Genomic DNA, 16,263 nt, shown 5'->3' with positions numbered 1-16,263 from the left:
TAAGGGCCTAAGTACTCTAGGTAAGATATAAGAATTGACAAACTGAATTTAAAAACCTCAACTATATGCTGTTTAAGGATATAGAAAGCATAATAAAGACAAAAAAGATTGTGTAAATTAAAGCTAGTATAGCTATTAACATCAGATAAGGTAGACTTTAAGGCAAAAGACATCACTAGAAATAAAATAAATGATAAAATAGTTAATTCATCAGAAACATACAAGATTACATTTACCTAATAATATAGTACCAAAATATATAAAGCAAAACTTAATATAACTCATGGAGACCTAGACAATCTAAAAGCACAATGGGAGATTTGAACACACCACTCTCAGTGAGGAAGAGAAAAAGCACACCAGGAAAAAAAACTCAGAACAGAACATAAGAGCTGAACAAAATGATCAGCAAACTTAACTAAATATAGGTAACAAGGAACCCAACTAATGCAGAATATAAACACTTTCCAATCACATATGAAACATTTACAATAACCAACCATTTGTTGGGTTGTATATTGTCAGCATATTTCAAAGGACAGAACCATGTATTTTCCTGATCACAATGAAGTAACAAAGATACATAGAGTCCTCACACAAATTAAGAAATACACTTATAAATAAGTCACAGGTAAAAGTTAATATATCAAAATAGAAATTTTAAAATATCAACATATCAGAACTTACAGAATTTGCCTAAAGCCAGGTTTACAGAAAAAATTCAGTCAGTTTTAAAAAATGACTGAAAAAACAAACAACCAAATGTTCATTACAAAAAGTTAGGAAAAAGCCAGCAAATTAAATCCTAAAAAGAAGAAGATGGGAAGAAGTGACAAAGAAAAACACTTTTTATTCACAGTGATTAGGAACTAAACTATTCGTTTGTATTATCTTTGTATCATATTTTAAGTTAAAGAGTTTTTTTTGGGGGGGTAGGCTAGCTTTCATAACCTATCCCCATTTGTAACATTATCACTCCGGGAAAAAAAATGTATTCTAAATCCTAGGCAGCTATCTTACAAATGACTTTCTGAAAAACCATTTATTAGTAAAACCAGGATCCACATTAGGACTTAGGAACCATGGCAATGGAAAGAGCAAGTCTGGTCTCTGTCCCCAGGAAGGTTCATACAGCTTTCATAACCAGGAGACTATTTCTTTAAATATATACACACCTCCAATAACCAATGGACTTATCAATGTGTGCTTATGAGCTATTCACCTGTTTCTCGCTCCTCATCACTAGCCATAGCTTCCCAATCATCCAATCCAGCATCCTCAGTTTCTTCTTCCTCTTCTGTAAATGAAAGTTTTCATTAAGGACACAGAATTTATCTAGACATATAAGATTGCTTTTAGGAAAAAAAATTATGTAGAAAATTATGCTAACATAAAAAAAGAAATGTTTTAATTATGCAAAAAGTACGTATACAATTTCATTATCTTTGGAACTGTTTTTCAATATATCTAGCATGTTAAATCCTTTACTATTATTAAATGCTTCACAATTTCCTCGTGTTTTGAATACACTTTTTTTAAAATACAAATTTATTTGTTTATTTATGTATTGGCTGTGTTGGATTTTCATTGCTATGTGCAGGCTTTCTCTGGTTGCAGAGAGCGGGGGCTACTCTTCTTTGTGGTGCGCAGGCTTCTCATTTCGGTGGCTTCTCTTGCTGCAGAGCACGGGCTCTAGCCGCAAGGGATTCAGTAGTTGTGGCACACGGGCTTAGCTGCTCCATGGCATGTGAGATCTTCCCGGAACAGGGATGGAACCCGTGTCCCCTGCATTGGCAGGTGGATTCTTAACCACTGTGCCACCAGGGATGTCTCTGAATACACTAGGTGGTACCCAGATTTCATATCTGGGGTAAATATTAGCAACTCACTGAAATGCTCCTTTAGATCTTGAAAAGGGTACATGATGGCATTCAGTTCTTGAGGACAAATGAAATTTCACATATATCTTCTTTTTGATCTTCAGCCTATACTTTATACATAAGAATGTATTGCTTATTTTGCTTTAACCTCTACAAATACATACAAATACTACTTAAATTACATAGCTGGAGGTACAAATCTACACTTCTATTCCAGTTGAAAATAAGAACAGAATGTTGTGCTTACAAACCAAAAATAGCCAGAAAGGTATAATTTTGAATTTAAAGACTTTATACTCTCATTAACTCATTATTAACAAAAATGACTTTCTTTTTACTTAAATCTAATCAAGCAAAATTATTCTTAAATGAAAGGAAGATAAGATTAGGGCATGCAGTATTTGTTTCCCTGTCATAATTACTATTTGCCAACAAGTCTGGATATGTCTTCTTGAGGAGGAGGAAATAAGTCGGTAACATGTACCCCTAACTCCTTCTAAATTAGCAATTCCTTCTAGTGCTACAAATATCACCTAAAATAGTGAACTGCTATTAAGTCCAGCAATGTGAATTTCTCTAATCTCATCATGTTAAGCTGAGGTGTGTTCAGGAAAATGATCTTTTTTATATTGAGAATAGGAAGGATCAATAATACCTTTCACCAGTGCTGGTCAGTCTTAACATTCTCTAAAGCTGCTCCCACTCCTATCTTTAAACACTGGAGATTCTCTTGATTTTATGAAACATACATTTAGCAAGCCTCTGGCTCCCCTAGTACCACCTAGTCTCATGAATTAGAACAATCTTCAAATTAAATGAAAAAAAAAAAAAAAAAAAAAAAAAAAAAAATCCAGAGATTTTCTCCAATCTCAAAACATACACACAGAATGAATAAGTTGAATCCTCTTACTAATTTAGTAAACAGAAGCTGACCTCCAAAGATTTTTAAATGCCAATTTTTATCACTCTTAAAGAAAGTTCTAATTTAAAATGCCTCCAAAGGATTAAATAAAGAGCTTTAGGTCTTCTCGGTACCACCTAAGAATTCTGACCCATAAATAAAAACATCAGAAAAAATCCAAATAGCTCTATCCTCTCTACAAAACATTTTACTCACACTATCGTAGAGAACAAGAATGATTCAAGTCTCACCACTACACTTTTTCAAGTGGAAATGAAATGATTTAAAGAAAGAACTATAAAGAAATAAGGCCAACCTGCCATACATTTGTTTTCCCCAAACTAATGATAACCAAGACAACTTACGACACATCCGCGCTATTTAATAGGAGTTAATTAGTCAACACTACTGGCCTGGTTCAACAGGAAGTGGTGTCTCTTCTTTTTCAGGTACTCCTTGTTCCACAACTTCTACAGCAGTACTTAATTCCATTGGCTCAGATACTGAAAAAAGGAACAGAAACCAAGTTAACAATACTTTTCAGTGCATAATTTCTGTTAGGATACTCTGTTAAGTACTGAATAAAAACCAGTAGTACAACCTAAATTCTTTACCAAGTTTAGGAAACATTTAAATATCACATGTTTTTTTTCTTTTAAAACAGGAAATTAGTTTTTCTTTCTGCTGAAGAATAGAATGTAAAATCACAGAAGGTTGAGAAGGAAACAAAAAATAAGAAAACTCTGAAAAGTGTAGGATCCAGATTTTTCAAACAAAAGTACTTTTCCATTAACCTGTCATTTGAATCAGTTGAAAATAATAATAAAAAACAAGGTATAGGAAGTAAGTTTCAATATGCAATTCTGATTTGTTGATTTCTTTTTAAGACCTCTGTTTTGAAGGTTATGGGGGAAAAGGCAAACAATATTGTTTCTAAATCACAGACTATTTTGTATGCAAACCTTTATTTTCCAGCTGCTGTGGTGTTTTTTTCTTCTTTTTATCTTCATAAATTGGCCTTTTCTTTGGCAAAGAGTCTTTTGATGGCACTTCAACACCTGAGGGATAAAAATGGAAAATTTCAGGGTTTATACTACTTGCTTGTCACCTAAGAAATACTACTTAAGAAGATATTCACCACAGTCATACCCTAAAATATAAAAGAACATTCACGGAAAATCCTCTTTTTAATATAAGGTATTTTAAAATCTACATACATTAAAATTCCATTTTTTTAGTATCCCGTTCTATGACTTTTGACAAATGCATGTAGTTATGCAACCACCATCATAATGAAGATGCAGAACAGTTCTATCACCCTGTGCTGCTCTGGGAAGTTAAACCCTATTCACATCCTTAAGCCCCTGGCAGCCACTGATCTGTTCTCTATCCCAAAAGATGTGCTCTTTCCAGAAAGTCACAGAAATAAAACTTTACAGTCTGGCTGTGATCATAATGGATTTGAGTCATCCTCATCACTATACATACCAACACTTCGTTTCTTTTTATTGCCAAATAGCATTCCATTGTATGGACGTACCAGTTCCTTTATTCAACAGACAGCTTTAGGACATTTAAGTTCTTTGTAGTTTTTGACAATTATGAATAACACTGCTATGAACATTTGCATACAGATTTTTCTGTGAACGTTTCTCTGGGGTAAATATTGTGGAGTGGGAATGATGGGACGTTAATATAAATATGTACAGCTGACCCCTGAACAACATGGTGTCACGGCTGCCAACCCTCTGTGCAGCCGAAGATCTGCATATAAACTTCTAGTCAGCCCTCCGTATCCATGTCTCCTCCATATTCATGGTTCCGCAACCTTGGATTCAACCAACCACAAATCGTTTAATTACTGTAGTATTTACTATTGAAAAAAATCCACATATAAGTAAACCTACACGGCTGAAACCTGTGTTGTTCAACCATATTTAAATTTGTAAGAAACTGCCAACTGGTTTTTTTATATATATATAAATAAATTTTTATTTATTGGCTGTGTTGGGTCTTCCCTGCTATGTGCGGGCTATCTGTAGTTGCGCAAAGCGGGGGCTATTCTTCATTGCAGTGCTTGGGCTTCTCATTTCAGTGGCTTCTCCTGTCGTGGAGCACAGGCTCTAGGTGCGCGGGCTTCAGTAGTCGCAGCGCATGGGCTCAGTGGTTGTGGCTTGCGGGCTGTACAGCACAGGCTCAGTAGTTGTGACACACAGGTTTAGCTTCTCCGTAGCATGTGGGATCTTCCCAGCCCAGGGATCGAACCCGTGTCCCCTGCATTAGGAGGTGGATTCTTAACCACTGTGCCACCAGGGAAGCCCCTGTCAACTGTTTTCTAAAGTGGCTTCACAATTCTGCATTCCCATCAGTAATGTATGAGAGTTCCAACTGCTCTTGCCAGCATTTGATAAAGACAGGTATTGGGTTTTTTTTTTTAATTTACTCATTCTAACAAATGTGTAGTGATAGCCCACAGTGATCTTAATTTGAATTTCCCTAATGATGCTGAGTGTTCTTTCCACGTGCTTATGGTTTCTTGGTGAAGTGTCTCTTCAAACCTTTTACCCATTTTTAAATAGGATTGTTTTTCTCATTGTTGAATTTTGAGTTATCTTTATACACACACACACACACACACACACACACGTGCGCTGCTGTCACATGTGACTTTCAGGTATTGTCTTTCACTTCCGTCAGTGGTGTCTTTTGCATAGAAAAGTTTTTAACTGGACTTCCTCAATTTTGTAATTTGTTCTTTTTATGGGTTATGCTTTCGAAGTTGTAACTAAGCACTCCTTGCCTAACACAAAATCACAAAGATTTTCTCCCTTGTTTTCCTCTAAAAGTTTTTAGTTGTATATTTTATATGTTAAAAAAATCTGAGTTATATTTTATATAATGATTGAGACTTAGAACTCGCTTTTTTGTTTTGGGGGTTTTTTACATATAAATGTAAAATTGTTCCATTATCACTTGTTGCAAACACCATACTTTACCAAATTGTCTTTTCCTGTGACAGCAAAAAAAAAAAAAAACAGCCTGACCATACATAGACTCTCTATTCTGTTCTCTTGAGCTATTTGTTTATCCCTTTTGCCAGTATCACACTGTGCTGTAGTTTTACAGTTAGTCTTGAAATCGCATATTGTGAGTCCTCCAAGGTTTGTTCTTCTTCAAAAATACTTTGGCCACCCTAACTCCTTTATCTTTTCATACACATTTTAGAAATAGCTTATAAACATTCACAAAATATTGTGCTGCAATTTTGATTGAGGTTGCATTGAACCTACAAGTCAGTATGGGAGAACTGGCATCTTAACATCAAATTTTCCAATCCATGAACGCAACATCTCTCCATTTATACAGGTCTTTGATTATTTTCATCAGTGTTTTATAGTTTTCAGCATATAGATTCCACAAATACTAGAATTTTAACTAAGTGCTTCAACTTCTTTTATGGGGGGGGGTGCTACTTTAAAATTTTTCATTTTACTTGTCAATTGCTAGCACATAGAAATACAGTTGATATTTGCATACTGGCCCTATCTATAATGTTGTTAACCTCACTTAATAGCTATAAGATATTTTTGGGGGGTAGATTCCATGGGATTTTCTATACAGACAATTGTCATCTGTGAATAGACAGGTTTTCTTCTTCCTTCCAATCTGCACGCCTTTCTTTCTTTCTTTCTTTCTTTCTTTTTTGCCTAACTGCCTGAGTTAGGACATTCCAGTACAATGTGCAATGACTGTGATAAGAGTGGATATCATTGCCTTAATCACAATATTAGTGTTTATTAGTATTCAGTCATTCACCAGTAAGTGTAATAGTTGTTGTTTTTGTAAATGTCTTATATCAGGGAAGGAAGTTCCCTTCCATTCTCAGTTTGTAAATTTTTATTATATGTGAACGTTGAATTTTGTCAAATGATTCTTCTGCATCTTTTGAGATAATCATGTAGATTTTCTTCTTTAGTCTATTAATATTGTGAACTACTTATTGATTTTTAAGTACTGAACCAACTCTGTATTCCCAACCTGGTCATGACAGATTGTCCCTAAATATAAATATACATAAATATGCACACATAAATATACATATTTATATAGTTGATCCTTGAATAACACAGGTTTGAACTACACAGACATTTAGATTTTTTTCACTAAATATGTACTATAGTACTACAAGATCCACTGCTGGTTCAATGTGTGGATGCAGAACTATGTATACAAAAGGCTGCCTAGAAGTTTATACACAGATTTGTACCTGCATGGAGAGTTGCCTCTAACCCCTAGATTTTACAAGGATCAACTGTATTGCTGGAATCAAATTACTAATATTCTGTTGAGAAATTCTGCATCCTTGTTCATGAGGGATATTGGTCCTTTCTTGTAATGTCTGTCTCACCATGATATATGGGCAATGCTGTCCCCATAAAATGTGCTGGGTAGTTCTGGAAGATAATGTTCATAACTAGCAATATTTCTTCCCTAAATATTTGTAAACGCCTGGAGTTTTCTTTGTTGGAATTTTTTTTTTAATTAGATAAAATGTAAATAGATTTAGGAGTATATTTTTAAAATCGATTTAGGACTATCCATGTTATGTATTTGTTTGAGTTTTGGTAGTTTGTGTCTTTTAGGGGGATGCGTACTTGCTATATGCTTAGTAGTTCCACAGGCTGAAGACTATGGAACAGACCGAAAAGATAACCTGCTACACAATTCAGGGTAATTATCTGAAAATATCTGCAGATACACTCTCTAAGAACACATTTTGAGTTCACTGAATAAGTTTTATATTGTTCTAAGTAATGAATGTGGTAAATAATATTTACCTAACAAGGTGGCTTCGTAAGATATGGTGAGATGTAACATGTAGTATCTTTTCATGAGATGACTCAATGTTCGGACTTGGGGAGGGCCCCTAAAGTCGGGCTAAGAAGTTTGGACTTTTTTATTAATAGAAAATAGGGAACCCATACGAGGGCAAACATTAGGCAACACTAAGAAGAATAAGAAAAGAGACTAGAGCCAGAGATGCCACTTGAGAGACCATCTCTTCCAAGTCTGTCCTAAAGATTGATGCCAAGTTCATAATTTTAAATTATAATTTTCATCTAATCTTGTAAATACAAGTCAAACTACTCCATAAAACAGCATTTCTGAGATTGGCAAATTACTCCCTGTCTGGTCCCATCCCAATTTCTCCATGAGTGCTTCTAGCCTGTCAGATAGCCACCAGTCAAATCTGATATTTGGGTGCTAGTTGTACTCGAATTTGTTCTTTAACTTCATTTTTTAAAAGGCTATATCCCCAATTGAGAATAAAACTTTCTGAAATCTAAGTAGTGTTTTTCTACATTACTGCTCCCAACTGAACATGTAATGCATAACACAAAGAGGAAGTCACACAGATCAGTTAAATCTCGCCTCTAGGACCTTGGGCAAGCTGTTTAAGTTTTCTGAGTCTCCATTTATTCATCTATATGATGGGAATGAAGATTTTTATGAGGAAACAATGTCAAAGGTAGCATCAGTTATATACTAAATACATAATAAATGGTAGCTCTTACTTTAATTATAGCCTAAGCACCAAAATTACTATAATATAAAAATCTGTGGACTGTAGGGACAGGACATTAAGAGCGGTCCCAAAATATTCTTCTCAATGGAGCAAAGACACTATCTGAAATCATTTTGCCTGTCAAAAACATAATTAATTAGGGGCTTCCTAGGTGGCACAATGGTTAAGAACCCGCCTGCCAATGCAGGGGACACGGGTTCAATCCCTGGTCCAGGAAGATCCCACATGCAGCGGAGCAACTAAGCCCGTGCATCACAACTATTGAACCTGTGCTTTAGAGCCTGTGACCCACAACTATTGAGCCCATGTGCTGCAACTACTGAAGCCCACGTGCCTAGAGCCTGTGCTCCACAACAAGAGAAGCCACAGGAATGAGGAGCCTGTGCACCACAACAGAAGAATAGCCCCTGCTTGCCACAACTAGAGAAAGCCTGCATGCAGCAACGAAGACCCAACACAGCCAATAAATAAATTTATATAAAAAACATAATTAATTACATGCTCAGATTATGGTCTCTAAACTATAAGGAACCAAGGTTCCTTGGGTAAACAGTTGATTTTAAGGTCTAGAGGAGAAAATGTGCAAGATGAACCTGAGATATCTCGTGGTGTTAGAAAGCAAGGAAAGAGGTCCAAGAATATCGTAGTTAAGTGAAAAAGTCACAGGGACCAACCTGAATGACCTCCTGCTAGCCAAAGATAGTATAATTTGAATATCAAAAACATAAATGACTTCAGGAGATGAAAACATATCAATTATATAAAATTCTATTAAGATAAAATGATATACATCCAAAACAAAATTAAATTCACTGGTGACCTTTGGAGATTGTGAGGACACCAATTTATTATTTTTCAAATTAGTAAAGAAAGGGAAAGAATTAAGTATTTATCCTGGTTTTCCTGCATGAACTGTATTTCAGGGAAAGCTTTTCTTCAGAGAAAGATTCTAGCTAATAAATGCAGAAAGAATGACAAAATCTCACAATTCTGCAATTCCTAATGAAATATTGGATAAAGGCAATGATCACCAACTGGAATTAAAATTATTACATGAAAAGTCAGTGAACTTTTGTAATGGGCATGGCTGCCAATGGCTAAACTCACTGATCAATCCTGACATCACTAGAAGCAACACCAGCAGATTACGTGCCTCTTCACATGAGGCACTGGGTGGTACACAGCACACTAAGAAGTAGCCAAACTGCTAGATCTAAAAAATTACAAGGTATAGAGAAATAAATTAGCTAACACCAGGAGAATACTGACAAATCCAGAATAGGAGAAATTCTAGGAAAAAAATCCAGTATCTTCCACAGATAAATCCATGCCAAAAACAGGGGTGGTAGTGGTATCAATGAGAGTCAGACATGTCAACCAAATGCAACACATGAACCTAATCTGGATCCTAATTTGAACAAATCAATTATAAAAGACATTTTGGAGATAAGTGGAAAAAATTAGACAAGGACAAAATCAAGACATCAAGGAATTTTGTTTAATATAATAATACATACTATGCTTATGTTAAAAAGTAAAAGGTCCTTATCTGTTAGAGACATATACTAAAGTAAAACGTGAGCAAAATAATAATGGTGTCTGGAATTCACTTTAAAATACTCCCGGGGCAAAAAGTGGGTGGAGGGGGACAAAACAAGAATGGCAAATGGTGATAATTGTTGAAACTCAGTGATATCTACATGGAGACTCATTTTACTATTCTGTATTTTCATTTACAGACATACTATCATTTACATACCAATTTTTATCACAGTACGAAAGTCATCTCCCTAAATACTGAAATTATCTCACCTATTCCTTACATTATCATTGGACTTTTCACAGCATTTTCAGAGAAATTTTCCTTCTTGATTCAACTCTCCTTTTGACCATTATAGAGATGTAACTTCATGAAAGAAGTTTCTAGACTGTTTAGTTAATTAAGAACACCACCTACCCTGAGCTTGTAGAAGTTTAAGGGTAGCTTCGGCTCTGGCTCTGGCTTCTCTCTGGGATTTAGTTAAAAGTTTCCCTTCTTTTTTCAAGCGTTCTTTTCTTTCCTTTTCTTTTTGCTTTTTCCTTTCTCTCTTTTCTTGTTCCAATCTTTCCTATAAAAGAATAAGTATCAGACAAAAATTGTATTAGCTTAACAAATTATAAAATTTAAATGTAAACAACCCAAATTTCTAAGAAAGCTCTTGAGATACATGCAAAGTACTATGTTAGGAGATTCCAAATGAAAGTATTTTAAATGTTGTACATAATGTGTATTAATTAGTATCCCATGAGAGTAGACTATGTGTTTGCAATGATGCACAAGTAACTCCTGTCTGTACCTGAGGAAATGAGACAGGATTTTCTGTACCTCTTCATCTTATTACTTGTACCTGAACCATAATGTAACTGAATTATCATGCCACTAAGAGATTTTTAGAATTAGAAAGTTAGAGATTATTTTATGAGAAGAGGATTTAAATAAAACACAATGTGAACGTTAGCAACTTCATGACAACATACCTCTTCTTTACGCTTGGCTTCCAATTCTTCAAGCCGTTTTATCCGTTCTTCCTCTTCTCTCTTCTGTCTTTCCTCTTCTTCTTTAAGCTTAGCTAGAGCTTCTTGCATAGCCTTAACTGTGGCTTTGCTAGGTCCTTTTTTCTTCTCTTTCTCTTCCTTTTCTGCTTTCTTTTTCTTCTTATCTTTTTTCCTTTTGTCTCCTTCATTGTCATCTACCAAAAAAGAAGAGGCAAAGAGTATTTTTAAAAGTTGTTTCCTATGGCAATGGTGAGCAAACCACAGAATTTAGTGACCACAATGAGCCAGGGCTGATGCCAGCAGCAGGCTAAGGGCTTTAGACATCAAGGTCTCCTGAGCACTTGAGTAGCCAGAAGAGCTCAGAACAACCCAGTTGGCCTCCTTAGAAGCCTATAATGCTGGTGTTACACAGGAGGATCCTGTCAGCAGGAAAAAAGATACACAGTACCTAACGTAGCTTTTTTATCCATGGTGTCTGAATTCCTAATTCAGTAGTTTTGCTTCTATAAGATGGGGATGATAAGAATGATGTCTACCTTTAGGAGATAAATATTAAAAGGATAAAAATACACACACACACATAAATATATATATACTCCAGGAACTCTATAGCATTATGCTAGAGAATTAAAGATTATGAAGCTACTTTCTTGATGGTACTCCTCCAAAAATGTCCAGACAGTAAAAATCTGAGTGGTTAAAAAACTATGTTGGGCTTCCCTGGTGGCACAGTGGTTAAGAATCCACCTGCCAATGTAGGGGACACGCATTTGAGCCCTGGGCCAGGAAGATCCCACATGCCATGGAGCAACTAAGCCCATGTGCCACAACTACTGAGCCTGTGCTCTAGAGCCCTCAAGCCACAACTACTGAGCCCACATGCCACAACTACTGAAGCCCAAATGCCTAGAGCTTGTGTTCTGCAATGAGAACCCAGTGCAATGAGAAGCCAGCACACCAAAATGAAGAGAAGCCCCAGCTCACCGCAACCAGAGAAAGCCTGTGTGCAGCAACAAAGACCCAAAGCAACCAATAAATTAATTTTTTTAAAAAAAAGCTATGTCAATTTTTCCATTAAAAGTTTTCTACTTTAAAGAAAAATTATATGAATCATTTGATCTTTTGTTTTTCTTCTGAGTAAGAGGAGAAAATTTAACTAGAAAGCTTCTTTTTTTGTTACTTGGTTCTGGTACAAAAACGTGGCTCACTATTGCTTAACAGATGTTAACTAATTTCAGCATGTTACTTTTCCATTTCACAGACCAAATTAGGTTTTTAAAAACAGGAAAGAATTCAGATATTATCTCTCACTGGTTTATCAAAAGGAAGAATAAATTTTTCATTAGGCAACTTCCAGTCTTCATCAGCAGCAAAAAATTGTTTTCCACAGTAAAATTCTGCGAAAATCCTAGTTTATGCACAAATCATTTGAAAGATATTTTACACATCATACATAAACATTTAACAATAAAAATCATTTTTTAAAAGCTTCTTATTCTTACAACTTAGTACTTTAATAACCAAGGACAAATAACAAAATGACTTTGATCAAAACTCAGACTAATTATGAATCTACACCTTTTGCCCTTTCCTCGATATTATTACCAACCTTCTGCAGCTGTGGGAATCTCTTCAGAGGCAGGAGTTGCTCCAGAATCAAGAGTCACTCTGGATTTTACAACCTCCTCTTCAGATTTCCTCTGAGACTCTTTTGGTTTACTCTGATCCTTTTTACCAGATTCTAGCTCTTCTTTTTCTTTCAGCTTCCGCAGTTTCGCCTTTTCTTCATCCCGCTTTTTTCTCTCACGCTCCTTCTTTTCTGCCTTCTTTTGAGCCACTGTCTTAATTTTGAAGGAGGAGTCATCATCTTCATTTCCACTCTCTACATTAGGACCTGGCTTATTTTTCTGATTTTTTTTCTGTCCTTTCCTGGACTGCAAAAATTCATCTGATTCATCACCACTTTCACCAGAAGAATGAACTCTCATACGATCTTTAATTCTCTTACTGTTATCGTCATCCTCTTCTGACCCGTCCCGCTTCTTACTTGACTTCTGAGCTTTCCCTTTAGCTTTTCGGTCACCGTCATCATCACTCTCAGAGCACATGTCCACTTTGGGTTTTGCAGTCTTTTTTGATGTTGAATCTTTATCTTCTAATTCTTCACTATCATTATCTTCAAAACTTTGTTTTTTGCCTTTCTGTCCTTTCTTTTTTTTATCTTGTTTTGAGATGGATTCATCTTCATTATTTTCTGTTGGCTAAAAAATTTCCACTGTTAGAAATATTAAGTTATACTTTTTTTCTTTTAATAATTGAAACTCCTCAAAGTCATGTACTTCATTAAGTACACACGGGAAAAATTATCAAAATAATTTTAAAATAAGGTCCTTTTTACAAAAATATAAAACTCAAGCAAGTACCAGAAAGTACCAGAAGCTAACCTAGGCCTCAGGTACATCTCACATTCTCTGTAATTTCAGAATCCAGGTGCTGTGAAGCAAGCATTAATCACCAGTCCACATTTACTACCTTCTTCAAATGGCATAAAAAGCCTAAGGGGAAAACTGCAAGAAAAAAATATCATCTTTCCCTCTCTCAGTACTCCGAGGCTTATCCAATTTCAAAGGAAATATTAAAGAAAATTGGAGGTAGAGTTGGGAAATGTTCTATTTCCAAATGTACCAATTTTATAAACAGGCAACAACATACCACAAAATACCTTTAGATTCCCAAATAAAGCATCTTTATATCTGTGAAAGGTTTTAAAATACATTCTTTCTTTCCTAAAAACTGTTTCCCCCTTTGGCATCAAATTTTATGGAAACTTTTAACTAACATATACACATTGCTCAAAAGTTTCCAAAAGCTGTCCCTAAAACTGGAGCTAGGAAGAACCATGAACAGTAACAACAATTTGTATTTCACCTTTGCTGCAGCAGTTTCTCTGTCAGCTTTGATGCCTTGAGCTTCCCAAGACAATTCTTCCAGTTCTTTCAGGATATCATCTTCACTATAAATGGATTAAAATATATTTTGAGGTATTAAATTACTTTAATAAGTAAATCTAGTACCAAAGCTAATAAAAATCAAATATATTTAAAACATACTTACTCAAAATCTTGCCTTTTCTTCTCCTTTTTCTTTTTCCCTTTTGCCTTTTGAGGTTCCTGATCCTTGGCAGCACCAGCTCCTTCTATTTCTGCAGCCAAGGCATCAAGATCAATGTCATCCTTGGCACTTAAATGAAAACAAAGAAGACTTCAATGTTATTCAAGAGCAAAATAATCTGCCACACTCACTCACAGAGAAACTTTTTTTTTCCATTTTAGTCTTTTTCATGAATTAGCAGCCCACAGAAAAATCACTTGGCAAGTTCTTTCATGACAACACTTGAGTTATATCTACTCATCAGCCTCTTTGTATATGCTTCAATAAAGTGTGAGTTTTACTCAAATCTGGAAAGAGTTATAATGAAGAGCTCCAGGAAGAAAATCTAGGTAATCAGGAAAAGGAAATTCTTGCTTATGTTCAAGTAACCCTAAAAAAGGAAAAAAAAAAGAAAGAAAAGGAAATTCACTTTTATTGATACCAAAGTTTTTTTTGAGTGTCTGAAGTTATTTATAAAATGAAGAGAACTTAAAAGATAAAAAGATTCTTATTACTTGATTATCAATAACACCTAAATCTTGAGAAACCTTTGCATTTTTACTTGGAACAGCAGAAATTTTAGAGCTGAAAGGAATTTTCATCTAGTCTATTATCTCATTTTATCAAAGGTAAGTCAAAGATGCACAAAGTTTGAATGCTTTCAGCAAAACATGACTATCCAAATCTAAATGAATTAGGAATGATTCAATACATAAAACACATAAAACACCCCCAAATCCAGAACCAAACCTGCTCACAATCTTTTACATTCCTGGTTTCATTTCTGGTTCCATCCCACAATGTCCTCATCTACCAAAATTACTTGGAGTAAACCAAACTAAATTCCAGTTAAAACCTACAGAAAACAAAGGAGGTCAGTCTGACATGTACGAGTAGAAAACATGTATGAATTCAAACAAATGATACGATAAGAAAACAAAGACCTCAAGCAACATGGCCTCCACTGGTGGATGCCTTGTTCTGAAGATTCTTCACTTCAATAAAGAGAATTCCTAATATGATAAATTTAACTTTAAGATTACGTAACAAGATACTGAGCACACAATTTATCCTCAAGGAGCTTCACAGAAAAGACAGAGAAAGCAAACTAGTAAACCAGGAATTACAAAATGCTAAACACCGTGAAATAAAGGAATTTAATTCTTTTGTAGGTGACCAGAATTGAAATGTATTCTCTTTTGTCCTATATTTTAGACAGTGTATTTGAGGGGGGTTATAGAACACTGAACCACTATACTGGTGGTGACTTTCCAAAGCACCAAGTCCAGAATGAGAAAGTCAGACACTTCCTTGCAAAGAAGCACCCTACACACAAGTTACTGGAAGGAGAAAAAGGAGTTAACCAGGCAAAGAGAGTGCATAAACCAGACACAATGAGCACAAAAACCTAGAGGTAATAAAACATGCATGGTGCCTCAGGAGGACTCATAAAAGGGCATCTGAACCAACTGAGAAGCTTTTTGTAGGTTATTGATTTCTTGATCCCACTCAAGATCTAGAGAACCAGAAACTGGGGGTGGGAGCTATGCAGTGTATTTTTAGCAATATTTTCAGGTGACTGTAGGTAAGATCTGAAGTTTTTCTTTTTTTATAAATGAAGAAACTGAAGCACAGAGAACTTGTCCAGGATTACACAAGGCAAAGATGAGACATGAACCCAGGAAGTTCTGATTCCAAAGACAAAGATCTTAAATTAACCCTGCTGACATAATCAAATTTGCATTTCATAAAGCCATCTCTGGTATAAATGACAAGGCAGAATCCCAACTAGTCAGCAAGCAGGAAAAGGTAGGAAGCTTTTATAGTTAATTGGAATGACACACACCTGACTTGCAGCAGTGGCAGGCAAGGTGAAGATATGAGTCAGATAAATACTAAGGGAATCAACAATCAGCAATACAAGCGACCAACTGGATGTATACAGAAAGGGGAAGGGAAGAATCAAGGACAATTCTCAGGTCTCATCAGGTAACAGAAACCTAAGTTTGGCCCAGCATCAACCATCTGGCCAAGCAAGAGATCAACCAGCACTATCTCCAAAGACAGCTCTGCCAATATTTCACACTACAGCAGCTTCTGAGATAGCGCGAGAAGGGAAGGTGGTTAATGATTGAAGCTTGGCACCTCACCTCCAAAAATTTGCCAGCCCTCACCTAACTATATTCATGTCATCAAAACAGCTTGTGATT

General features: G+C 35.5%; 1 protein-coding gene across 2 annotated transcripts in view; it reads right to left on the bottom strand.

The window, feature by feature from the left end:
• Positions 1-16,263, bottom strand: part of EIF5B (eukaryotic translation initiation factor 5B) — a 69,742-nt gene that overhangs the window by 31,416 nt on the left and 22,063 nt on the right. For both annotated transcript variants that reach the window (XM_057740534.1, XM_057740536.1), the window contains exons 2-9: positions 14,018-14,143; positions 13,832-13,916; positions 12,513-13,164; positions 10,886-11,097; positions 10,326-10,476; positions 3,744-3,839; positions 3,195-3,284; positions 1,223-1,297 (exon numbers count right to left, since the gene is read on the bottom strand). In XM_057740534.1, coding sequence (XP_057596517.1) covers positions 1,223-1,297; positions 3,195-3,284; positions 3,744-3,839; positions 10,326-10,476; positions 10,886-11,097; positions 12,513-13,164; positions 13,832-13,916; positions 14,018-14,143 — 1,487 coding nt within the window. The remainder of the gene's footprint in view (positions 1-1,222; positions 1,298-3,194; positions 3,285-3,743; positions 3,840-10,325; positions 10,477-10,885; positions 11,098-12,512; positions 13,165-13,831; positions 13,917-14,017; positions 14,144-16,263) is intronic.

Source organism: Hippopotamus amphibius, chromosome 7, assembly GCF_030028045.1.
Source record: "Hippopotamus amphibius kiboko isolate mHipAmp2 chromosome 7, mHipAmp2.hap2, whole genome shotgun sequence".
NCBI classification, from domain to species: domain Eukaryota; kingdom Metazoa; phylum Chordata; class Mammalia; order Artiodactyla; family Hippopotamidae; genus Hippopotamus; species Hippopotamus amphibius.
Note: the sequence above shows the minus strand (reverse complement) of the source record. Positions and strands in the feature narration are given on the sequence as shown.